At 33.8% G+C, this 27,658-nt stretch overlaps 1 protein-coding gene and 1 long non-coding RNA gene across 4 annotated transcripts; one reads left to right on the top strand and one right to left on the bottom strand.

Moving 5' to 3' along the window:
- Positions 1-595: 595 nt before the first annotated feature.
- On the top strand, positions 596-27,658 carry LOC128183527 (ralBP1-associated Eps domain-containing protein 1-like). 3 transcript variants are annotated; one of them, XM_052852568.1, is made up of 20 exons: positions 596-906; positions 2,785-2,908; positions 6,635-6,679; positions 8,885-8,927; positions 10,664-10,835; positions 13,323-13,710; positions 14,062-14,133; positions 15,003-15,182; positions 15,297-15,360; positions 15,787-15,932; positions 16,078-16,283; positions 16,690-16,765; positions 18,265-18,465; positions 19,612-19,752; positions 22,236-22,282; positions 22,575-22,754; positions 23,128-23,164; positions 23,268-23,299; positions 24,860-24,942; positions 25,286-27,658. In XM_052852568.1, exons 1-20 carry the CDS (start codon positions 757-759, stop codon positions 25,455-25,457), a joined length of 2,559 nt encoding a protein of 852 aa, XP_052708528.1. In that variant the 5' UTR covers positions 596-756; the 3' UTR covers positions 25,458-27,658. The 3 variants fall into 3 exon arrangements, with proteins under 3 accessions (XP_052708528.1, XP_052708529.1, XP_052708530.1); XM_052852569.1 differs by lacking the exon at positions 14,062-14,133; XM_052852570.1 differs by lacking the exon at positions 18,265-18,465.
- Positions 11,985-13,144, bottom strand: LOC128183529 (uncharacterized). Its single transcript, XR_008243619.1, has 3 exons — positions 12,805-13,144; positions 12,503-12,628; positions 11,985-12,083 (listed from the first exon to the last, which is right to left on the bottom strand). It is a non-coding gene; the product is annotated as an uncharacterized LOC128183529 (long non-coding RNA).

Genomic DNA, 27,658 nt, shown 5'->3' with positions numbered 1-27,658 from the left:
TTTATTTTGTTATACTGAATGTCTTTTTTAAAATTTTTAAGAAAATTTTACTGCTCTTTTATATAGGAATAACGTGAATTCTACAGCGAACCGTACGCGCATAATTTTCGCGCATGTAACATTTTTTAATGTTACCCGTTGCCAAGTGCGTTGCTAACGCTGAGGGTAATAGTAAATATTAATAACTGCGTCTTAACCAATCAGATTTCAGTATTTAACATGAAAGTATAACAAAATTAACTACATAAGTCCAAGCTCTTGTTAAAATGTTTCTTGTTACGTCCTACTGAAAGTCCAAGGCCTTGTTAAAATGGTTCTAACCCCCCTCCCCCCCCCCCCCTCTCTCTCTCTCTCTCTCTCTCTCTCTCTCTCTCTCTCTCTCTCTCTCTCTCTCTCCAGCCCCGCCCACTCTTTCAATCGGGTTCGTAATTCGATTATTACGGAATACGTGATGCTCACTCTTATCCAGCTGAATGTTTTCGAGAGTATAATATTTTAATAAAGTAACTTTGCTTCAAACAATTAATTACAGAAATCAGTATATGAAGTTAGATTTTATAACATCGAAACATAGAAAAATACTACCCTATAATAGTGCATCACGTGATATTTTTTTTTCAAGATGGCTGAACATGGGAAGTTTACAATCGAACAAATTATAATGAACTTCTATTTTAGCACTTACGTTTAAACGAAAAAAACTGTTCTGTGCAACGGATTAAATCGATTATTTATGCACTGTATCTCCGATATAATATGGAACAACTCAAACTTACACAGCAAGAACAAGTGTTTTATGGAGAGTATTTCCAAACGTGCGATGCGGATGGAAGTGGAAAAATAAGTAACAGTCGAGCTTCAGATTTATTTGTGTGCTCGGGACTTAGTCCGGAAGTGCTCTTGAAGGTACGAGTTAGATGTTCAGCTTATAAAACATTAAACTTTTGCCAACCGAAACTGTCAGCAAGGTCATGTCACTTGTTGTCTGCTGTCCATGAGGTTTACCATATAAACATGTTTTATTATTATATATCTTGTATTTGCTTACAATTTACATCTGAAGGTTTTAGTATGTATTTACATAATACATGGAACATGTCAGTTGAAACAAATCAAGGAAATGATACTCCACAAAATCAAAGACTTTTTTCATAGATTGATATCAATTTGTTATACTAAGTAGTAAATTTATTCCTTCAAGTCGAAGAAAATGTCAAAATGTGTTGTACAGATATGAACAATGTGTCATCTTAGATGGATATGTGCTCTGAGAATTAAGAGATTGCTAGATGATAGTATATATGCATATTGAATACAAACACAGAGATGGCATGCATGTAGATGTATTGATTGTAAACAACAAAAAAGTTGGGGCAATTCAAAAACATAAATTGCCTATACTAATATCTTTCTAAGGCTACTAACGATGATGGGTTTTGCTACGAAAGCATTCTTAAATACCTTTATCAAAATATTTAATATAAATGATGGGAACTGAAATATCATGTTCAGTAGTGTATTTTCTACAACTCGCATGATCCCTTTTTAAAAAAAAAACCTGACCATGGTATTTTGAAATGAATTTTGAATTAGATTATTAATTAAATTCATTTCTTAACTTTAAATCTTATTTCAGAGGTAAAAATGTTGGTCTCATTATTATACATGTTTAGTTTTAATATTAAATTAAGTCAACCACTAAGGCCTAAAAAAAAGTTGTGTGTTTAGGGTAACCCGACCTAACCTACAAAAATGCCACGATCCTACCATTTTTAGATGTCTATTTTGATCTGATTGTGTATTTTATATTATTTTTATTAAAATTCTGTTTTTAAATATGACACAAACATTCTTAGGATTCATGCAGAAAAAATATGATAAAAATTAAAAAAAAAAAATCCCTACCTACCTAACCTAATTTTTTTCATCAGTGTTACCCTAAACACACAATTTTTTTTATAGGTCTAAACAAAACATTAAAAGTCATTTCTAAGAGCAGGTAGCTGAATGATGATGCAATGATGACACAGTCTAGGCTTGGTTATGTTCATGACATGTGGGATTACATAATAAGTACACTATCATAACCCACTAAAAAGCTTTAATTTGGTGCTTTAAAAGGTAAATTAATTCATACAAGGAGATAGTGGTTTTTTGTTAATTTGTTTTGCACAACACTTGCATCACTTTTTTTGAACAACGAGCAAGGCCTTTTATAAAAATTCTCAGACATTTTTTGAAAAGAATGTTTTCCACAAAATAGCAAATTTTAATGTGTCATACATCTTGCTATATCTTTTAAACATTTGATGGACTATGACACTCTCCTTTTTTGTGTTTGTGAATGCGAACAAAGTTATGTTGAGACACCCTGTATATAGGTATTATTAAACCAGAGCTTGGATGTTCAAATGAAATAAATGACACAAAATAAAATTTAAGAAAAAAACATTTCTTTGAATTGGCATGTTCTTGTAACATTGATTTGAATGAATGAAGATGGAAAGAAGGACATAGCTTTTTTTTTTTTTTAGATTATATTGATTTCATCAGAAAAAGAGCTTTAAAAAATGTTTAAATTTGAAATCTCAGCTCCAAAGTTATTAGGAGTATTTTCTTCACTTTTAAATATTAGTTTAAAGGGGTATGGTCACGATTTTGGTTAGTTTGTTCATGTTTTAGCCTTCTTAAGATGGGAATGTGGTTTTGATATTATCAATGGCAATATACTTTTTAAGATGGGGATGTGGTTTTGATATTATCAATGGCAATATACTTTGACAGATATCTGAGTTGTGTGGTGCAAAGAGACTGGGACATTTTGGAAGAAGCCAGTTTTATATTGCCCTGAAACTGATCGCAGCTGTACAGAATGGCTACCCACCTAAACTGGACAGTCTCAACACAGGTATGGTATGGTCACATTTACAGCCATAAAGAGTGGCTGCTAGTGAATTAATAAATATGTTATCTGAAGTTATCTGAAGGCAAAGAGAAAGACATAAAATCTTCTAGATCATAATTTTGCTTTTAGTTGGAGATTGTTAAACTGTTAGACTGATTTTGAAGATGGAGAGAGAGAGAGAGAAAGAGAGAGAGAGAGAAAGAGAGAGAGATCCTTTATGTTGTCACCTGACCCTTTTTTCCATCACTGCCTTACTTACTATATGGGCTTGTTTTTGTAACTTGACATGGTAAAGTTTGGTAACCTGATAGGGGTACATCTCAATGCTGGCAATGTGTGACTAATGTTACAGTGTTTTTGCATTTTTTAAGTGTACAAAGTTAAGGCATCCACAACAGATCCTAGGTCATTGTATCTGAACTGTTTGAACATGGATTTCATGTTTACAAACATATGGTAGCTCTTAAAGGCTTTTTGTGTACAAACTTGTTACATCCATATGCTCTTTATTTTGATTGTGTATGAGGGTTTGTGAAAACATCTGTTTGATGAAGACTTGGGTGAGTGTTGGCATTGCTCTCTCTGATTGCTACACAAAAACATCCTCTAATGTGTAATAACTGCATACAGGGCTATCATTGTGATACAATGCTAACTCTGTCTTCTTCAGTAAATGGATATTGTAATCATGCAGACTTGATCAGTCCTCGGGGATTCAAAGTCAATGATGGGAAGGGGTATGCTGGGATGGTTATTTATGTCAAAATTGATAATCTGCATAATACAGTCAAACTTCGTTATCTTGAACTAGCTGGGACTGTTTTATAACTTCAAGATATCCGAGTATTCGAGATATCAAGGGTAAAATACTTACAAAATAAGTGGTTGGGACTTACAAATCACTTCGACATATCCTTTGTATTCTAGATAACAGTGTTCAAGATATCGAAGTTTAACTGTATTTCAGTGTTTGATGATAGTCATACTATATATGACTTCATGTATTATTTATTGTAATGGGTACTTTACTGATATCTATATGTACCACATTATAGATCATAGCATTCTATCAAATCAAAATCACTGCAAAAAATTATATCGGATACATTTACAGTTATATAGAAATATCTGATACATTTATAGACAATGTGTTTAAAATCAAAGGTTCCCAATCTGACCTTATCTGGAACAATGAGGTCAAATAGTGAGGTCAGATAAACACATGCTGATTAATTATAGATTCTTAGGCAGGAACCAAGCAGTAGAAGCTATCAAGACTTCCTCCTCTATCTTTTGAAGTAACTTCATCTCTGCAGCTAGTGACAAAATTAATACTGCACTTTTATCATTAGTCTAATTAACTTATAACTCAAGTCAGCCTGTATTGATCCATCAGCTGACATGTACTGATGTCAGAGGCATGCAATGAAAGAGTAAGAAAAGTATAAGATCCTTGGCAAGTGAAATATCATACAGTGGAGTTTCTCCTGTGTGATAGAAGAAAGTCCGTTCCTGCCCAGGTAAGGGGTAACAGTACGTTAGGGAGTGGTAACGCTGCTCCTTCCTTTGTTTTTCAAGTAATTATTAATTTACTGCTGGAAGCTACCACTCTGTCAACATGCATCTTAATTATGCCAATTAATTTTATGGTAGGATTGTATTTTGATGTGGTATTACTAGAGTCCCTTGATAAGAAAGAGACTCCTTGAGAGCGAGCATCATTTTTACCTGTGTTGTTACACCTGTAAACATCCATCTAAAATTCAAAATTTTCCCTTTTTTCTGTAGACTTTAAAACTGTATCTTAAACTGTTGTATTCTTGTTGAGCATTTTAGAAATACATGGTAAATAGAATTTTTAAATAAAGAAATACATTTTGGAAGACACTCCGCTGACAGATTGTGTATCTAGATGAAATAAAAACTCAATTTTGCATTTCTGGTATTGGTGAAGATCCAAATATTATCTAGTGTGAACTGGATTTATTAGAATTAGATACTGGATTAGGACCTGATTATTGCAGCCCATAAAACTACTGTCGGGATGTCCGGAATTTGATTCGTTCGGATAAAACCTGTTAGATCTTGATGACGGGGTTACCCCCAGTTATTGGTACTGGTAGACATTGATTTTTGTCTCTGGTTATAAAACATTAGTCAGTCTATACAGAAATGTACCGGGTTACAGTCCACTGTGGCTGAGTATTAGATCTTCTGGCAATGTCTTGTATCAGTAGGCTCACTTTCATGGCTAACTATCAGCGCTGGCTTCCGTTGCTGTCAATTTTTGTGCGGTGAGACTGACATTAGAACTTTTCCCTGTTTCTGGATGGAGTCTCATCTTCAGATTTTTGTCTTCAGCAGCCATAGACTGTGAAGTTTTATGGTGACATTTAGATTTGTTATCTGCCACAAGTGTCAGTCATCAGTTTTCACTGAGACAGTCCTCATTAATAGAGGCTTCAAGAAACACTTGATGTTTAAGGAAAGAAGAGTAGTTTTGTTAAGCATTTGTTTTTATGTTGACAAACTTTTAAATGCATCATTAAGATTCCTATTTATAGTAAGAAAGAGGGGAAGAATGAGAGAAAAAGAAAGAAAGCACAAGAGTAGTGTCTGAGATGGAAGAAAGAAAGATAAAGGACTATGTGCGGTATGGTCAAATATCTGCCCCCGATTTCAACCAATTTTTAAATAGTATCGTATGAAAATGAAATCTTCACAAATCATTGTAAAGAGGATGCCTATAACTTTAATCTTGATTTCAGTCATCATTGCTCACTCGCTGTTTATCTATGACGTCACTTAAATGACCTAATTCCCGCAAATTTGCAAACAAATGAAGATATTGTCATTTTTGCTCTATATTTTGCATTCGGAAGTATAGAGCGCAGGTCTGCTCAAGTGCGATTTTAACATATGTTTTTCTTCAGATAGTTATACATATTATACTAAAATATGGTACTTGAGCAAGCCTGCGCTTGATATTTCCCAGTCGAAAAACCATCGGAAAACACCCATATTTTGCTACAAAACATCAATTTATCAAAATAATGCAATATTCATGACGTCATTTCTACATTATGACGTCAATGGGTGATAACCTTTTACACCTTTATTTCCAATATGATTTTAACTATCTTTCACCTTATTTTAAAGCTCTTTCTAAAACTTTGATTTTGGGGGGCAAAAATTGGATAAAACCGCACTTAGTCCTTTTGTAGTGATTTTCTGCTGATCTGATGTAACTCACCTGATCTAGACTGATGCCTGAGATGAATTCCTTTGATGGAATTTTAGTTGTCTTGTCATTTAACTGATCATGAATAAACTCTACAGTATGTTGGTATATTTCTCAAAAATCGTCATATGTATGTATTCCGAGAGGAAAGAAATTGATTCAGAGCAATTTGATAACCACAAAACTGGCAAATTACTGAAGTTAGATGTATCTTTTCTCAATGAATCAGTCATGAAAATCCAGAAGAAATATATCGCTCCAAACTGTCTTAAATGAATAACAAATCAAGCTGTTTGACAAAGTGAATATTAAGGGTTGGGGTTGTAATATTATTCACCTTATCTTTATAAATGTATTTACTCAGGTGTAGTCCTTTAGTACTGTAAACAAGGAAGTGTTCAGGTGAGCATTATGGCCCATGAGTATGAAGTAGATATGTATGAAGAATTTTCATAAAATATTGATGGATGTACTTTCAATTTTTTCAGGAACAGAAATGCCATTGCCAAAATTCACCAGGACTGCTGACCAAGGTATGTGAGTTCTGTAGAGTGGTTTTCTAAATAACTTCTGACTATTCAGGCTTTGTTATTGGAAAGGGTATTGATCTAAGCTTTGATCTGTTCATCCCAAAAGAGTATTCAAGGACAATGCGATTAATGTATGTATTACATAACTACTGAAAATTCAATAATAACTAGAGCAAAGCTCGTTGCAAAGCAACGAGTGGGTCTTCCGTTAATGTCGGAAGTAAAGCCAGAAGTTCTTGTAAGAAGCAGAGCTCTTAAACCAACAACAAGAGTAACTAAAATTAAAAGATGAAAAAATCGAATTATTCCTGGTACGACTTAACAAAATACGAATGATTTTAAGTACGAATTAACAAAAACCTTTCTGATTTCAAGAACGACTTGACCAAAAAAATCCAAAAGTGTTCAAGTACGACTTAACAATTATTTTTGGTACGAATCAATTTTACATTGAACATTACGCTATTTTTTAAACCAAGGACGCGGAATCAAAATTTCCGGAAAAATCAATTTTTAAACCCTGATATCTCTGTGATGCATCGTCCGATTTTCAAACAGATTTCGGATTTGAATTCACCATGGTAAGTTTTATAAGACTGATGTATTGTCTTATTTTGTTCAAAAAAATGAAAATTTCCAAAAATTGGAACTGCTTCCGGTTTTGAGCAAAATTGATAAACACAATTTTAAACCCCCCAGTACATTATAGAATTGATACATCTATCATCAGTAAAAATTTCAAAGCAATATCTTTAAAGTTTACGGAGATTTCTTCCGGACAAAATCACTTTTTTTAAATTAAAAAATGGCCGCCAAATTTGAACGGAAGTGACGTAAATGCTGAAACTTTAACATCTTTTAGGCACGGTAACTTTACAAAAGCTCTGAAAATTTCATTGAAATCGGATGAAAACTTTTTGATATATAAAGCCGAGAAGGAGTCAGAAAAAAAATAAAAAATAAAAAAATAATAAAAAGAAACCGAAGAAAAACAAGAGGGTCTTCCGTTGGAAACGGAAGACCCTAATTACATTGTTTATTGTTATGCAGTTGTCAAGAAAATTCATCAACTTCAAGCATGTGGTCTTTTGCTTGAAATCATTATAAACACATACCATGCAGACTGGAAACATTTATGAATCAAATTATTCTTTAAAAAATCAATTTTACATATTTATATTTTCACATAATGTTATGAATTAAGATACCATATCTTTGATAATAACTGCCCAATGAAATTTAGGATAAGATTCGTAAATGGGACATTTTCTTTGATGCATCAATAGACAGATAAAGTAAGTTAAGTGAAATATATTAAGCATGTTAAACTTCTAACATTTTCCATGTTATGCAGTGTTATGCATTTTAATAGTGCAGATTAGATTTATTATATATATAGGGAAAGGGGGATATGATTTCAGTGTTTACAGATGTAGATATGACTTGCTTATACTCTACTTCTGTGCCCTTTCTGTCCAATAACATTATGACTTTAAATACTAAGTTTGTTTTTTTGACTATGTAAGTAAATACTGTGAAATACTTGGAATTTTTAAAGGTCAACTTTCACGATTTAATACGTCCCCTAGCTCTCACTTGAATTTACATGCTCAGTGAATTTTGATAAAAGGTATCAATTTACTAATGATATAAATTACCTCCCAGAGAATCTGTGAAAAATTGACTATCAAACAAATATGAAACCAACCCCTCCCCCCCCCCCCCTTAATTCTGATGATTTTACAGGATAGGGTTGTTAAAAATCTACAGGAGATGAGAGGGATCTGATATATTTCAGTGGGTGACAGTACGTGAAATATCATATAATCATAATGTGAATATAACTCAGATTATTTATCACTTATAACAATGTAGAAACTCTAAGGATTACATTTATTACTTCCTTAGTTAGTATCTCATGGTCTCAAACAAGAGGATTTCATTAAACTGTAATCTATCTACAAGCATGATAAGTACCAGAGGACCCCAGTCACAGAATTGTAAATGAGGCTGTCAATTGGACATGCTAAAAGCCCTTTATACTTGTTATATAATCCCAAGGTGATCAAATACTCCATATAGAGTAAACAGCATTAGTTGTGTGTCCAATGGCTAGCCACTGAGTCTGTGTTTCTGAAAATAATCAAACTGAAACATTAAGCCTATATGAGTTGAAATTGAATACTGATTTAGACATATTTTTTTCAGAGAAGAGAGTACAGAATGCAGTTCCCTCCCTTGATACAGAGAGGTAAGATTATGGGTAGATGTTAAAGTTAAATCCTTCTCGGTGCCATGAAGGCACATAAGGCAGCTTATCCCACGTTTCTGTGGTGCTAAGCCGATGAGAGTCATAGACTCCCCCTGGATGGGACACCAGTCCATTGCAGGTTAACCCCTAGCATAAGCAAGTACCCAATTACAGCTGGGTGGACTTAGATAATGTGCCTTGTCTAAGTCACAATACACAACAGCGACCTTTTGGTTACTGGCCATGACCTCTACTACTTTATGGTATGATTGAAAGATAAGAAAACTGGTAGATAAAATACTCCTATAATTATCTATAGTATCGATAATAAATCTTTCATTGTATAACCCCCCCCCCCCCCCCCCCGAAAGAATTCGAATCAAAAATACGAAACACACAGCTGATCTTGCATTGTATACACCACCACCACCACCCCCCCACCCCCCACCCCCCCAAAAAAAATATCAAATCAAAAATGCAAAACACACAGCTGATTTTTCTTTTGGAGAATCATCTACATTGATGAGCAATCTATCCAATTATGTTAAAGGGGTCTTTTAAGCAAATAAAATGTTCCCAGCTTGAGATGCTGATGTGTGATACTGCGTTCTGTGATGAATTTTAGTCACAAGTTTCTGTCTAATAAGAACATCAAAACAATCCCTCTCAGTATCTCTGTGACTGCTTCATAATGAAGTTTTGTCACTTTATCTGTCTTCATCAGTGATTTTAATTAAGCTTGGAAGTACATAAAGTAGCAAAAGATAATTCTGGCATAGCTAGGGGGAAAAAAACTAAGAAAATAATGCTTTCAGCCTTTCAGTGTAAACTAATTAAAAATTAACATATTTTGTAAATCTTGATTAATTCTTCTTCACTTTTTGTCATCAAGTTGGACCTCTTACTTAAAAGGATCACTGAATCTATAATAGCAGAATATAGATCTCAGAATGATATTAGAATTGTAGAAGCAATCACTGACAAAGAATTCTTTTACTACACGCATCAGCTAGAATCAAGAGAAATGAGGTAACTAGTGTTTATACTCATTAAATACAGTATCATCTATATGTCTATTAAGAGTACTCAGAATTCAGTGTCACCTTCCTCTTTAACTGATCAGTGTATCAATAGATTTACACGTTTAGATCCATTAGTTTTAATTATTTATTAGTGTGTACTAGAAGAGGCAGCTTTGATAGGCATCAAAAACTCAAAATAGGATTTATATAAGCTTAAATAAGGAGGCTGGATGGTCAACAAACTAACCATCAGATCTACCTAAAATTTTGATATATCATTTGTTAAGTATAAACTTTTATTTAGTAAAGGAAAAATCCATTTATAATTATATTGCCTTTTAAATTTTGGTATTTTCCTATATTTTTATATAGAGCTCTTCTTTTGAAGAAGATAAATACAGTCTAAAAATGACCTTTTAAGTACATGTTTATTTACAGTATTTGTATTTATGAAAATGATGACAGTTATGATTTTGGGAGTATAGTATCCTCATTTCTATTACTGGTAGACCAAAATATTAAAAGCAGTTCTACTTATTTTTCATACCTGAAAATAAAAGGACTGACTCAGTCAAGGGAAATATGAGTATGATTGCTCATATATAGTATTGGAGAATTCAGTGAAACCTAAAATGGTTACCTCTTTAGAATTAATATTTGTAAAATCAAAAACATATATTAATGTATAATTTATTGAAAGATTCTTTGTTTCAGGCCTGTCCAGCAAGTGGGGCTAAACCATCCCACAGTGGGACAGCTCCCCCCACCCCCTGCTTCCAAGAAATCCCACACCCGGTCCCAGTCAGGCCAGTTCAGGGGTGTGGTAGACCGGGACTCAGGACCCTCTAATCCTAACCCCATCCCACAGGGGGTGACAAACCAACAGGTATACTTCACCTGGCCCCAGGATTATGAAGCAGTCGTAGACTTTTAAAAGTCAAATTTTGTACACTCTCTTATTGTCTTGTGATCAACAATGTGTGTCTCTATTATGCTGATTGTTACAAATTTTAAGCGTAAATTTATGACATATTATGATTTTATAAAGATTGAGATTTGGACTTTAAAAACACTTGGTTTTAGAACACTTCATGATCCGGAGGCCTGTACTGTGTAATTAATGTATGACAGTAGATTCAGGGTGTAAAGTTCACTATAAAAATATATCCGACCACTGACAATACCTACACAGATAGTTGTAGGAGGAAGTCTGTTTTTTCCTGTCCTTATATTTAAGAATTAAGGACTCTGACTCTATACATGTATGTATTGCCTTCATCTTAAGAGGTTACTTTATATTGGTGAAGTTTATTAATGATTTTTAGTTTGATCAAATTGCCGAAAGCATATGATGTCAGGGGTGCTACTGAAATTCATCAATTGAAAAATAACTGATTATTGTCATTTTTACCCACAAAATAATGTGCACATCTTAATATGACTTGCTTTCATCATATTTTTATATTCCCAAGTTAATACTTCTTTCCCCTTTACTTCATTTTACACTATCCTGTCATGGTCCCATGTCTAGAGAAACAGCTAGACCCATAGTTGAAACCAAAATAAATTAGTGCACCCAGTAAAACAAATGAGATAGTTAAGTGCGCCCAGACTTACCAATTTATTGAAAAATCATAAAACTCAATTTTAGTAATAATTAAAATCCATCATTTTTAGAATAATGAAGAAAAACAGTCATGACTATTTGGAGTTTATTTTGAGATATAGAGTGACCTCTAAAATATGAACATGACTGTATTCATCATTTTTTATCAAATTGGTAACTTAAGGTGGATCTCTACACCAAATAAGTGTAGGAGATTTTTGTTGCATGCATTTGTTACCAATACTAGGCACAGTATTCAACAATAAAATACCTCAAAATACAATACACTATTTTCTAGAGAATTTTTAAAATATCAGTCTGGTTCCAGATAACCCCTTATTAATCAAATTTTTAAACATTCCTGTTTTAAAATTCTTATGAAAGTGAAATGTTATTAAGTTTAGAAATGAAAAACAAAATAATCATGAATGAAGTTTGTATGATTTTTATTGGAATCCACATAAATATGAAACTAAAATATAAAAAAATTCTTTTAAGGCAAACTGCTGGACAAAATCCCACAAAAACCTGAAAATATAAACAATATTCGTTGGTGAATGGGATGAAGAAAAGAAATTGAATGAAATTGAAAAATTAAAGGAAATACTTAATTATTGCAAAAATCTTGGTATGAAAGATCCTGTTTAAGAGTTGTCTTTCTTTATTTTACATGGTCTCAAATGTCTTGGGATCAATTTTTTAATTAATAAAAATTACGAAGACAAATTAAAAAAGGAACAAGTTTATGCTAAATATATAGATATAAGATAAGTAGTGCTTATGATAATGTTTGAAGCTGAAAAATCATATTATTGATGAATGCATTTATATATATATTTAACTCTTCAGAACAAAATATTAGTAGTTAATTATATTATAAATTGCCTTTTACTTTCTTATATACAATAGCAATTATAAACAACAACCATACGCATATCAATACATACATTAGATGTCCATAGTGATACACATGCATGTGTGGAAATGAAAAACATGCTCCTTTTTAGAATTATGTCTTTCCCTCATTTGGCTTGCAAATCCGGGCTTCCACTGCTATTGCTACCTAGTTGTATCTATTTTAATCAAAATACATTAGTTTAATGTCAAAGTTTCAGTGAAAGTCTTTTACTGAAAATGTTTTTTTTTTAATTTGGGAAGTTAGGATCAATTCAAGAGATCCTACTACGGTACTTTCGTTTTATATTCATCATACATATATAGTTTAAATGAAAATTTGACATCTGCTTACCTATATCGATAATCCGCCACATATGTATGATCGTCTGTTGCAGATGACATGACAAAAATGTGTTGCCAATAGCAGCAGAGCAGGGAAATGGTATATTATTTAGATTCCACGTTTTCCGTACAAAACAGCTGATAATCAATGTTAGTTAAAAGCTTTAAACAGGAAGAAAATTGACATATTTTCTAAGCGTTTTGGTGATTTCATTCCTATCTCACCTCCTTAGTTAGAAGAGTTCAATTAAACGGTGTATAGCTATTTTGTACCACGACATAATGTTATCAATCTGGAACACAATGGCGTTTCGAACGGAAGTCAGACATGTTTTGACGATGTAGCCTTCCACCTTAAAGTCTGTAAGTTAGTAAAAATGATATAATCAGTTATTTTTTGTAAATGATGGATTTCAGTCGCACCCCTGACTGTTTATGCGATATACGATTTAATAAGAGTTAATAGATAAATCCAAACAGTTTCTGCAATCATTTGGCCATTCAATCACTTTTCATTTTGTTTTTCAGTCATTGAATCGAGAGGAGTCGCCAAACAATGCTACATCCCCCAGACAATTTACCTCCCCTAACCAGTCCCCGCCCTCTTCTCCACCCGTCACAAATAACATCCAATCAGCTGGCAGCATTCCGTTAGCCAATCACAACAATGTGCATGGTCAGATGACCTCCCCTGTAGCCAAGTCATTAGCCAGTCAGAGCCAGGGGGCACCTGTTGTGATGAACGCCTTTCAGACCGGTGCTCCCACTGTGATAACAGGAACCGCCCCCACCACAATACACACCGGGCACCACCCTCACCCACACCCCCATCATCCCCATCACCACAGGACCGGCTCCAACTCCTCACATGAACATGGGGAGGGGTGGGCTTTGTTTGAGGAGGATGAACATGCAGGTACACAAACTATCAAATATATCTATGACCAACTTTGAATGTATTCCTTTTTGAGTCGGCTCGCAAAGCGAGCATGTCCTTGTTATCATAGACGTTTCTGCGAAAATTTTGCACTACATTATTTATGCGCTAATGAAAATAGTGCATTCATTAACCTCTTTTGTTTGCGTGATTGCCAATTTCAAATGGTTAAACAATCTTAACTTTTTTTACACATATATTTTTAAAGTTTTTCTTGATGTTTAAAAAATAAAACAAATCAAAGTAGTTTTTGTTCAATCGCCACCCATGAATGTGACAACTTACACAGGGAAAACCTTGTTCCATGTTAAGCGTAAAATCTATTTTTAGAAAAACCCAGTTCGCGAAGCGAGAAGACCCTTGCTGTCATCGGATCTCTTGGAGTGGATTTTGAGCACAAACGTGAATTGATAATGTGCAATATAATGCAAATAGCTCTTATTTTTTTGTCATTGAAAAATACTGGTCCTTTGTCTCTATCCTACACTATTATACATTGCCAGTCTGGCAGGCATTGCCAGTGTATCATTAGTCAACAGAACGTTTTGAATCAAAGTACTGAAAGTACTGACACAAGTTGATGATTCAGGAATCAGACATTTATTGACCCTTTTTTGCTTTCAACACGCAGAATTTGAATTAATCATGAATTAAGTATAGAAGTATCTTATTATCACTGGCTACAACATATCAAAGATAAAAAAAATCATGAATCGTGAAAGATAATTTTTTGAATAAATAGGATATCTAAATATTCTTATCATATAATTTAATATGATAGGGCTGGTCTTGTAAAGGTGTTTTCTGCCACAATGAGCCCTGTAATCTTTGTTCACCTATGTTTAATTTATTTACAAAAGCCAGTTTTTTTATGTATTACTAACAATGCAATAAAAATGAATACATCAAAATATTGACAACATGTTCACAGCGAGTCGACTCTTAGGCCCTTCAGGCCTTTGATTAAAGATTATTTTTGCATTGCAATTGGCTGTATATTCTATCAAACGTTTTTAACTAACATAGCATTTGCTAAACTTAGTAATGTACATTTCTAAATGTTATATATATAATTATGCATTAATATCAAGAATCAGAAACATCTTTGGTAGCTTGATGAAAAATCCATTTTTGCAAAATATCGCACTTTTCACACTACACACAATACAATTACAGCATATTTTTCTGATAAAAGTTAAATAAGGAGAGTCAAAAATGTTTGTGTAGATATATAGGACTGTGTTTATAATAAATTGTACATTGTATTTTAGGTTTACTAGCACCCGGATCCAGAAAGCCGTATAATTTAGAGCCGCCAGGCTTTGATTCCTCATCCATAAGTTCTGATCCGGAGAGTGTGGATGATATCTGGAGTATCAATGATGACCAAAAGGAATACTACATTGCACAATTTAAGACCATGCAGCCTGACCTGAGCAAAACTATTACAGGTGAGATATTAAGGTATTACAGGTGAGAGGCTGGACAATAGCAAACACTGGATGTCCCTGCTGAAGATTTTTCTGCAAAACAGCATTTTTACATGTGATCTGTTTCTTTAATAGGTGCTGTAGCAAAGGAATTTTTTGAGAAGTCCAAACTACATGTGCACGAACTTTCCAAAATATGGTCAGTATGGTAGTTTGTATATTCATGCTACAATTTGGACACAGTTACCTGTTATGAAATATACTGTAGATTCCGCATTTTACACAAATGCTTAATTCCGCGATTTTAATGTTTTGCATTTAGTGGTGAGAATATAAAATGGTAAATTCTTAATTTTTATCATAGTTTCATTTAGTTTACATCTATCTAAAAGAAAGCGAGATTTATAAAATACCCGAGACATGCTTTTTGCGATTTTATGCGGAAATCATATCCTCGTGTTTAATAGGAATCTACAGTATTACCGTATTTCATCATTTTTAAGACAAAAAAATAACTGATAAATGTTTACCAAATACATGCATATCCTATATTTACGCAATCATGTTTTCGTGATAAAAACATATATTATTGTACAAAAACCATGGTTTTTTTTTCAATCTGCAGGCAGTTGTCTGACCTGAATAGAGATGGTGAGTTATCCCTGGAGGAGTTCTGTATCGCTATGCACTTGGTGGTCCTTAGGAGACATGAAATAGAAATACCAGACAGACTACCCTTTTCTCTGATGCCATATACCTCATTCACAAATGGTAAAGAATTTCTTTACTATTAATTATTGATATGATATTCATCTAGTTTTAGTATAAAATGTCAACAAATACATGTATCGGCATTCAGACACTCAGGAGATTCAGCTGACATGACTAACAGTTTGTAATGTGGGGTGTTTTGTAGAGGAGCCATTTGCTGTTGACCATCCTTCAGGGGGTACCCTAAAGAGGGCAACGCCCCCTGACACACCCCCTTCTCATCCCAAGTCTATCGGAGAGAACTGGCCGGAACAGCAGGTGGTGCAGGACGGCTCCTCAGATACGGCTAGCGATGTGGCCTCCCCCAGTGTCAAACCACTTAACTTTGCTTCTGTACCGGTCTCTGAATCAGTGAGTGAATTCTCAAGGCAATACCATTATCAAGGTCCATTATCATGTAGAGTTTAGGTTTTGTAATAAATTCTTTCCAAGATGTATACGGCAGAGATCATTCTTATCTGAAATGATCACTTTTTTAGCAAACATTGAAAGGCAAAGATTGACAAAAATCATGTTTGAACTTAACATTATGAGTAATAAAAGTTATGATAAATTTTCCAAGTGAGAAAAATTAAACTTTGTTATCTTAGAAACTGGGATATTTTTTGGTTTTATTGAAAATTAAAGTTTTCAATTTTTGTTAATTTATTGATATTGCATAAACAGCTCACTTATTTTCTCTTTCATTTTTCCTCCTTTGTTCTTGTCTTAGTGTTTCTGAGTTTTTGACATCCAATTGATTTATTTCTATTACAAGGATAAGATCGTACATCCCATTGCCATGAGAGTTTCTCCGGAGATCCACCAGCATGAGCGAGGAAGGGCGTTCTCAGGTAAGTCTTCCCCACCGGACACAGAAGAGTCCATTCAAATCAATCGAGGTCAAGGCACTGTTGGAAACACACATTGATTTCATTTTTGCACATAATTTATTGACCCTGTTTCAACTCGCTGGGTATTTTTTCATTCTCATGAATGATTCATGCCAGATTTTTATAAATCTGATTAGCCCTTTCACACTCTTATAAATGAAATACGTATGCATGAACATTCATGTTATGATAGACTTTCAAAAATTGAATAAATTTCCATATGTGGAAAGATTTGCTCTTCGTTCAATGTTACATTAAGATTGACAATAACGAGAAGTTAAATTAACACTTTTACTCACAATTTATGAAATCTATACTAGAGATTTGGAAAGAAATGTATATATAAACAGTAAAATTCATTATTTGATGCTACATATAGAATATGAAGGTTTTTCAGTATTGGATTGAAAGTTATATAGGTATTCATGAGAATGAGAAGAAATATTTGAACAATAAGTGAATGTGTATGGGTTCCCCATATAACTTATACAGAGAACCACATGTATAGCATGTTTAGTATTCACATTTGAACCTCAGTTTGTCTTGTTATTTAGATTCTTTATATTTATTTTCTTTCATTGTTTTAGGCAAAGAAGGTATGGTAGAATTACTTGCATGCTAGTTTTGTTGGTAAATGGCACCTTTTTCTTCCAACGAAGGTTAATAATATACATGTACGTTATTGTGTACCGTTAAATAAGGAGTTATGGTTATTTAGTTTACCCTTAATGGTAGATTCAATGATAATCATTATAATACATGTACCCCTAGCTAGGGAAAGATAACTCCATGTTTATTCAAAGTTTTACAAAGTAAATTTTAGACACAAAAAGATAATTTTTTAGATTTAGCACTACAGCAAACAAAAAATCATTACAAAACATTAAAAAAAAAATGTGATTATTTATTAGAATTATATGTAGCAAAATAAATAGTCTAAGAGCTGCATTTTTGCAAATGTAAGACATACAAAATTTGAGTATAACATTACATATACCGGTACATTTTTAAATTGGTAAAAATAAGAGCTTTTTCAATAGAGCTTCTTAAAGAGTTGTATTTTTGAAGCTTGATGTAAAATAATAAGAATATAATATTATTAATATAAAACTTTAAATCTTCTCCAAGTACATCTACTTGCATGCTAGACATGGGTATGAGCTGAACTCCACATAATCCCTGTAGCATGCATGCCGGCTCTAGGTGATTGCTAGCTGCCATGCAAACCTTTCTGCTTCTATAGTTAATTGTTAATTTGTTATCCTTTTTTAAATGAAAAATCAGTATTTGAATACTTGGAATGAAAGAGTATTACTGAACTTTGCAAGGTGTATGGCAAATTTACAACATGTAGTAGCAATTCCTCCCCTTGTTTTCCTGGCAAGGATTCTCTCCCCTGGTTTGTGTGTGTTTTTGCATGACTTCCTTGGTTGTTGTATGTAAACCTTGTATGTTTACAGAACCTGCTCCTTCACATAACAACCAATCAGAATCCAGCACAAAAAAACTTCGATCAAACACCGAGCCCCATCTCAGTGCGTCTCAGAACGAGATCAATATCTTGGAGATGGATGATGATGTCATAGCAGGAAGTCCGCCGCTTGTCCCGCCCCCCACGGCCAGTCGACCACGCCCAGTTCCCCCCAAGAGTCTGGGCCCAGGTATAAGAGGTCCCCCACTACAAGCTCCAGGGACACCCCACACGTCAGACAGATACATGATATATACACATCTATATGATTGTGCATGTCACTTAAGCCTGCATGTTCTTCACCCAATGATATGAATGATTATTATCACTATACATTATTATGTATAGAATTACACATATTATTTTGGTGAATGATTTATGAATATCCCTTTTTTTCTATCTCTCTCTCTCTGAAATGTTTTCTTAATTCAAATGTGGGCATGTCAGTAAGCATAGACTAAAACCAAAAATTAAAGGACAGATTGCAATGTCTTAAAATACTGTAAAGTGGGTATCATAAATGTGTGACAGATACTGTGGAATCATTAGATTTCGTGGTGGCTCAATTTTCGTGATATTCGTGGTACCTCTCATCCACGAGTTTACATCCTCCACAAATTAATAAATTAATGTTATAAAATCATATGCACTTATGTTGGTATAAAAGAATACACGAAATTACGTCCCCACGAACCTGTAAAAGTTAACCAATCCAGGAAAATTGGCCCCCACGAATTTTAATGATTTCACAGTATCTTCAACGTTCAAAAGCAAGATTATTTAGAGATTCAATATCAATCAGCCATACACAAATTAAAATAGGAAGCATATAATATCTTATTTGACTGTGCGTAAGCCTTAGGTCAGGTTAAGTATAGATCAAAGGCACCAACTTCTTTTTGAAGTTTTGACAAAAATAGGCCTTCTATTGCCTGACTTTTGAACAAAGGAAAATTCAAACAACACTGTAATGAAATTTAGAATTTTAATTAAATTAACATTATTTGTAATAAAGTTAATCATGGTGTGAGATTGTGAGATCCCACTGAAAGATGAACATTTTAAAATGAAATTAAAATGAACAAAGTATTAGAATTGAATTAATCATACCTTCAAAACTTAGTCTCTTATATTATTAAAGTTAACTTATGACTGACAGTGAATTATACGCATTTCACTGTTCATTTTCACTTATTACACCTGTCAAGTGATTGTTTTTGGAATTTTTGCCATTAACAGGATCAGTACATATAAGAAGTACACTGTAGTTAATATTAAATGATGCATACTCAAGAAATGACATTGTGAGTTATCACACACTGTTGTTACCTTACAGTTCCTGGCAATATCACTGGTCTGTTGCTGCCCGCCCCCACCACTAGTCACCCTGATGCCACAGATGGGGGCGTGGAGCAGGAGCCCCCAGTCCCCCCTCCCCGACCCACGGGCAGAAGCATGTCCATGGACGCCAGCAAAGGTAGGGCAAGCCTGTAACTGATGGTGATCAGTGTCCATATCAACATAGGAACATAAAGTACAGTCAAACTTCATTAATATCGCGAACTAGATGGGGCTGTTCAAAAACTTCGAGATATCAATATATCCAAGATAACAAGGATAGAATACTTGAAAATAAGTGATTGGGACTTACAAATCACTTCGATTTATCCATTGTATTTGAGATATCAGTATTTGAGATATCAAAGGTCAATTGTATTTAGTTTATGAAATTCTGCAGACATTAAGTCTACAGTTACTTTGACTTATTAAGACTACAGCATTTTTCTTTTCATTTCATAAAAATATTCAGTCCATGTCTTATTCTTTCATAAGAAGATAATTAGTTTATTAGATTGTATGAAGACGTTTGATTAATGTTTTTATTTTTATACAGTAGACAGTACTACCAAACCTGCTATCTCCTTCAAAATGACATCAATTTAAACAAAATAAATTCAGGACTAGTCAGCATTTCACAGGGAAGCAAAATTATTTAATTGTTCCATTGATATATATATAGTCTTTCCCAAAAAAGTGCTTGAAGATGCAAAAATAGCATGCATATTATGTAACATATAGTAGAAATTTATGTTTGGAATGAAGAAAAAATTCATCTGATATTGTAAACTGGTATTTGATATACAAGGTAGCAAATCTTGAAATTTGTAGAACAGCTTATAAACTTTCATTGCTAGAGATTGCTATTATCTACCAATTTTCTACTGAAAAAGCAAATATTTAAGGTAAGCATTGTCCTAATCAGTATATACTGTTGAACTCTGAATACAATGGATTGGTTGAAGTGATTTTTAAGTCCCAACCACTTATCTTTTAAGTACCGGGGTATATTACCCTTGATATCTGGAATGCTCCATATCTCAAAGTTTTTAAACAGTCCCATCCAGTTTGGGATAACGAAGTTTGACTGTATTATAAGTAATCAAATCTGAGTACAATGTACTGGGTAATTTTGATGTATGAGATTCTGCCCAATTTGGTGATGAAGTTGTAGTGAAGATGAAGATGTAGTGATGAAGAAATGTAGTGAAGTCCACAGTTATTTTATTTAGAATTGGACAAAATTCATAGAAAAATCCTTTCCCACTTTAATTTATTGTCCTTATAAGGCAAAATTGAGTTTAAAGGAAATTTGTAACTTGGTATCTTTTGTGATATTTTTCCCCTGAATTTTTGTATAGGGAAGTTTAGCATCAAAATTATAACAAAGTAATGACATTGTAATTTTCCTCAGTGTTTCTGGCCAGGGTGTTGGTGTTAGATAATTAGTGGTAAGTCACTGATATTAGTAGATCCCGGATTCGATAATGAGGGGGTTTCCTGGTCACTCAGTGTATTTTTCCTGTCATTTGATTGGATTATGCTGAATTCTTAGTGGTGATTTCCTGTAAAATGAAGTGTCTTATAATTTAAATGAACTTTTCCTCATTCGAAGCAAATTCGATTCAATGGATATCGCAGATTATGAATCACATTATTTTCATTAAAAAGTAAACAGGTTAGTCTCAGCTTTGCTTAATGCGGGATTAGTGATTAGTGGTCAGAAAGTACCCCATCCGATTGATAAGTATTCAACTATCTTCCGCTTTTATGTTGTATATTTGTTAACATTTTGTTTTGACAATACAACTGTTTCAAGGGTTAGATGATTTACTTAGAGAATAATTTACAAAGCTAACATTTATCATTATGTTGTATGCCACGTTATGAGTAATTTCAATATTAAAAAGGTTTTAAAAATACTACATGTACTTTTATGTTTCTTGATAATTGACTTCCATTGACATGAAAAGATGACTGTATGGGTGTCTTATTGTGTAGTTACATAATGTAGGGTATGCTTCAACCCCAGACCATGCTCAAATAGTGTGGCACTTGTATTGAAGTTGACCACATATGTGTTTCTATTGCTTGTTGAGCAGATGTTAATTGAATTAAAATACTGTAGATTGGCAAGTAAAATCACGATGGTTTTAATTTCACTATGTTCACAATTTATCGTTTTTCCGCTAAAATAAACCCATCGTAAATATAAACAAGTTTTTTTTAAAACCTCTTATTGCTTATACTTTGATCAAATGGTTTTCTTGGAGCATGAAATTAAAACTATCGCGATTGGTACTTTTTGAGAATTCGTGAAATTTTAACACCGTGGAATTAAAACGACTTACAGTAACTTAAGCCTGAGCTAGCTTTGTAGAATTTCAATTAATGTTTCATACAATTAGCATAAACGATGGTCTTTGAGAGTTCCAAGTGGTTTGTAGTTACAATTCATCTTGATATATACCGGTAAAAGCTGTATATATATATATAACATATAATTGTACATGTATATTTACACTAGTAGTAGAAGAAAGCTTGAGTGTACATATATTGTATGTGGTTCCTGCAACTTTTGGGACACACTTTTATTATGACCTTATCTCATTTCTACCTCAGGTCTTTCTACACCCCCAGCAGTTCCTCCTAGGGCCTCTCCCAAAGACGTAAGTTTTACCACAAACAGACATCAATATTTGCTATATAATACTTAAATTGTTCTTGATTTCAGTTGTGATAACAATTCATAAATCTTTTATTGTTTTGAATTGTAAAATAGATTCCATATGAAAATATTTTCATGTTGATTTGTGCAATAAAACTTTCATAAAACGTTTTTATTTGTTGACTGATATTTAAGTTTAGGAGATACAAAATGCAAATGCCTGTTTTTATAATTTGTAGGTATCTTGTTTATATATTTTAATCTGTGTATATAATGTCAAATTTTGTTTATAGAGTCCAGCAGTGAGAAAATCTGGGGACCTTTCATTTAGTGCAATAAATTCCAAGTTTAACGAGTTTAAGAGGTTTGAATCCATTCCATCAGAAGAGTCACTCAACAAGATGGCCGGTGTTGACACCACCGATTCCACCAATCACAGAGTCCGCTCATTATCCCAGGAGTACAACAAAATGGTAGGACTGCCTCTTGTTACCCGCCCAGTACAGTACCACTGACTGTAAAGCAGAAATGTAGAGCAACCGAATATATCTACAGTCAATTTAAAAATTTAGTTTTTCAGCAAGTGTCTTTATCATATATACATGTTTTTATCTTAAAAGGAAATGTGTGAAAATCATGCATTTGTTTGATTTTGTCAGAAACAAATGGTTGTAGTAATCTATCAGTATTCTGGGAGACAATTGTCAGATAGTCAAATCTCTTGTTCCCTTTAATTTATGAGAGAAAGAAACAGAAATTCATTCAAGGAAGCATATTCTATAAATGTATTTAACAATAGTTCATACTGGCATTCTTTTATTACAAACTTTATATATTTCCCTGTAGGGGCATGATGTTCAAGCGTCTGGTCTGGAGTCAGGAGGTGTGTACATATCAAATCCAAATTAAAAGTATTCTTTTCACATTACAGAACCATTTATAGAAAATTTGTAAATTTTAATCAAAATATTTCATTTATTTTTCAGATTCAAATGCTGTGATTGCTAGTACATCCAGGGTAAGTCTTTCTACTGATACAGGGCTTGATGGTGTAGTTCAATACAGTAAAACCCGGTTATAGTGAAGCCCCAGGGACGTGATTTTGAAAAAAATTCATTGTGTCAGATAAGATTATAATTATTGTTTTTTTATGATCAAGAGAATAAAACGTATTTCGCTACATGTATAAGCATGATTTCACTACAGTAAAACTCGTTTAGCACGAACATGGATATAGCAAAATTTCAGATATAACAAAGTTTTTTGTAGTATCCGGTAAAATTCTAACAAATCTTTGCAAAATATTGCGGTTATAACGAATTCGGATATAATGAATTTATGGATATAGCGAAATGATTTTGCGTCACGTAGAGATGAATACATGTAATAACAAAATTTAACACTTTTATAACAAATTTTTTACAGTTATAGAAAGGCTGCACTACCATTTAACATAATAGTGTAGATGAATTCATTTTCACATAAATTTTTCAAATCACAATCAAATTATTAAAGTTATCACAAGAATGAATTTTCATTCTAAGCCTCAATTAGCAAAAATTTTAGTTTGGTGAAAGAAAAGATGTATATAGAATATATAGTGAATTCGCAATAGTTATTATTACAAATTCGTTATACGGATATAACAAATAACGAGTATAACGAAGTTTACCCTTTGGTCTGTAGGACTTCGCTATAACCAATTTTTACTGTATAAACCATGTTTTACTGTACATCAAACAGGTAACTATATTTTGATTCACTAGATATGTAGACATTCAGATTGTACGGGTAATCAGAAGTACAGTTTTACAAGTGTACATGTGCCTGACTCACAATGTACAGCTTTCCTGCACTTTGGTTTTGAGATGAAGATAACACTGATTTCAGACTTTGATAAAAGACAAATTGTGCTGAAAATGAGTCGCTGTGTTAGGTTAAAACTGCAAGCATCAGCATCACTACTTCCTTGCTGAAACAAAGTCACCACGAAACTGTTTATTTATGTCAAAAGAAGGAAATTTATATGACAGCTGAGAACATCACAGCTGAAATATTTTCCTTTCGTGCCATGGTTGCTGTGGTATAACTCTTTGGCTGTTTGAAATTAATGCCAGGTTATATGTCTAAGTTTAATGTGGCATTTTAATTTATGAACACAGGTAACTAAAGTACAGTTACAGTATACATGTACATGTATTTTGGGGAAGCGTATACAACAGATTTTGATGATAAGTTTGTGATGTTTTTGGTCTGATACAGAGATAAGGCCTGAAAAAAAAGTTGTGTGTTTAGGGTAACCCTACCTAACGGTCACTAACCTACAAAAATGCCCCGATCCTACCATTTTTAGATGTCTGTTTTTATCCGATTGTGAATTTTATAGTATTATATATAAATCTGTTTTTAAATATGACACAAACAAACATTCTTAGGATTCATGCAGAAAAAAATATGATAAAATTTTTAAAAATCCCTACCTACCTAACCTAATTTTTTCATCAGTGTTACCCTAAACACACGATTCTTTTATAGGCCTTATTGTATTGTACATGTACATGTATTGTGTTATTTGCAGGAATCATCACCACTAGTCAAGTTTGATGTCCCAGACGATGAAGTAGGGGGAGGGGAGACTCAGATTTCTTTGGAAATGAGACGGTAAGTTACAGCTTAGTGTTCAGACTCTTGAACAGATACTTTGAATTTCATATAATTTCCCTTTTTCATACACTGAGAAATTGAAAAATGTAGGTTTATTCCCATTTACATACAAACTGAATTTTATCTCAGATGTTTATGTTTAAAATAACTTTTTGGTGGGTGGGTGGGTTCATTGTTAGGAAAATTAAAAAATACTGTACATTAAAGTAGCCAACAGTATCAATGTTTCATAAAGTAATTGTTCATAGCATACAGTTTATTTTTGGTGACATGAAAATCTTTTATCTTTGTCATTTCAAGAAAGAAAAAAATTCTATAATCTTTTCCCTTGATGATGCAGGCAATTAAGCAGAGACAAGAAAGATCTACAGATGGCCATTAGAACACACAAGGAGAGGAACTCAATGTTAGAGAGACTTGGCAGTGAATTGAACCAAGAACTTCAGGAGGTAATGGAGCAGCGGATAGCATTGGAGATTCAGCTGGAACACCTGAAGCCTTTCTCTAGCTGAGACCCAGAGGGGCATACCTTTAGCAGTCTAGTCCACAACTGTTGGTGGTCCACCAATTCAAATCATTCCTAGTTCTCTGTTGGAAAAATCCATAGTCCCAAGTGAAGGCTTGTGAGGGATGGGTAAAATGGGTTAGGGGAAGGGTCTCAACATCAACGTGATTCCAAATCACATTTAAAATTACCAGATCAAAAAATTTGGATTGACCCTTTTGTTGAAAGTCTTTGAAATCTTGCTGTTTGTTTTTTGTTATTTTTGTGATGTAAGGATCTCGCATGCATTTTTTCAAGAAACCAGTGTTTTAAGTGCTAAGTTTTTGGTCAATATGGCTTTGGTGCATACAGCTTCCATTTTGGAGTCAATCTCATTTTGTACTCACTATCATGAAACATATTTGTTGAAAACTCTTACCTTTGTTGGGTAAAATAAGATTGCAACCTTGTGTCATTTTGATTTTCAAAAAAAAAGACAAAAAATAATTTTCATCCCATTCATTTCAAATACCTTGCTGAAGTTTAGTTACATAACAAGCCACCATCTTTATAGCTTCAGTTGTTAGAAAATGAAGTATTTAAAGCAATACATCTATGATTTATCCTGTAACTACTCATGCAATTCATATTCGGTCCCTCCATACTTGGGGCATTGGCCCAGTGGCTAGCATGACGGATTAGTCGACCCCTGCGACCTTCCCGATAGCCAGTCCTTCCTACAACAATGCAATACATCTTCTATATATGTGTGCTCTCTGTGCTTTAGCCCAGTGTCATAGTTCAGCATGCTGTCATAGATCAAGTGTGCTGTTTGTGCTCTAGCTGAGTGTGATTAGCACAATGTGCACTCAGTGCTGAAGCAGTGTCATGATTCAGTGTGCTCTCTGTGCTCTAGCTGACTGTGGTAGCACAGTGTGAACTCAGTGCTGAAGCAGTGTCATGATTCAGTGTGCTCTCTGTGCTGTAGCTGACTGTGGTAGCACAGTGTGAACTCAGTGCTGAAGCTGTGTCATGATTCAGTGTGCTCTCTGTGCTCTAGCTGACTGTGGTAGCACAGTGTGAACTCAGTGCTGAAGCAGTGTCATGATTCAGTGTGCTCTCTGTGCTGTAGCTGACTGTGGTAGCACAGTGTGAACTCAGTGCTGAAGCTGTGTCATGATTCAGTGTGCTCTCTGTGCTCTAGCTGACTGTGGTAGCACAGTGTGAACTCAGTGCTGAAGCAGTGTCATGATTCAGTGTGCTCTCTGTGCTGTAGCTGACTGTGGTAGCACAGTGTGAACTCAGTGCTGAAGCAGTGTCATGATTCAGTGTGCTCTCTGTGCTCTAGCTGACTGTGGTAGCACAGTGTGAACTCAGTGCTAAAGCTGTGTCATGATTCAGTGTGCTCTCTGTGCTGTAGCTGACTGTGGTAGCACACTGGGCTCTCTGTGCTGTAGCCCAATGTCATAGTTCAATGTGTTCTTTGTGCTCTGGCTGAGTGTATTAGGTCAGTGTGCTGTGCAGCAGATGTTTTATTTTCATAGAGAGAGTCCATTGAGCAAGAATCCTTGAGATACACTAAATTGCTGTTGTTGTGAGCTTGTGTGGTAATCTCTATATTGTATGGCATAATTCTTCTATGGATCACTTCCATTTGTTTGTGCAATTCCTTCATTAACTGTATTAAAAACAAAACCATTAGTACTGTTGAAGTTTGTAAGCATTTAGTTTATATTCCACATATTCTATAAAATTCTCATAGTGTATGTTAATCTGAGTTGAGATGTTTTTCATTATGGTGTTCAAATTCATTAAAGGATTGTAAGGTTTAAAGGAGTATGGTCACGATTTTGGTTAATAGGCAACCAAAATTCAAGTATCATTCATTGAGTTAAAAGAAAGTTAGAGAACATACAATTCTTTGCTCTGCAAACAAAGTTTTTGTTTACATTTTGAATGTTGAAGTAAAAATTCCAGTTTTAGACCTAAAATCAATGTGTCAAACATTAGGAACTGTTCATTTATGCTTCAAATGAATAAAAAGATGGGCAAATCAGCTTGAAAAGGATTTTATACAGGTATATTGAATCTATGTAAACAAAAAGAGGGCACAAGCCTTATTTACATGACAAAAATTGTGATCCCTGTAGCTTGCTTATATCTCTATGACTGACTCTCAAATTTCATTTGATCATTGGAAATGCTTTCCTAAAGCATTGTAAATAATAA

The sequence above is a fragment of the Crassostrea angulata genome, chromosome 5 (genome assembly GCF_025612915.1).
Source record: "Crassostrea angulata isolate pt1a10 chromosome 5, ASM2561291v2, whole genome shotgun sequence".
In the NCBI taxonomy this organism is placed as follows: domain Eukaryota; kingdom Metazoa; phylum Mollusca; class Bivalvia; order Ostreida; family Ostreidae; genus Magallana; species Magallana angulata.
Note: the sequence above shows the minus strand (reverse complement) of the source record. Positions and strands in the feature narration are given on the sequence as shown.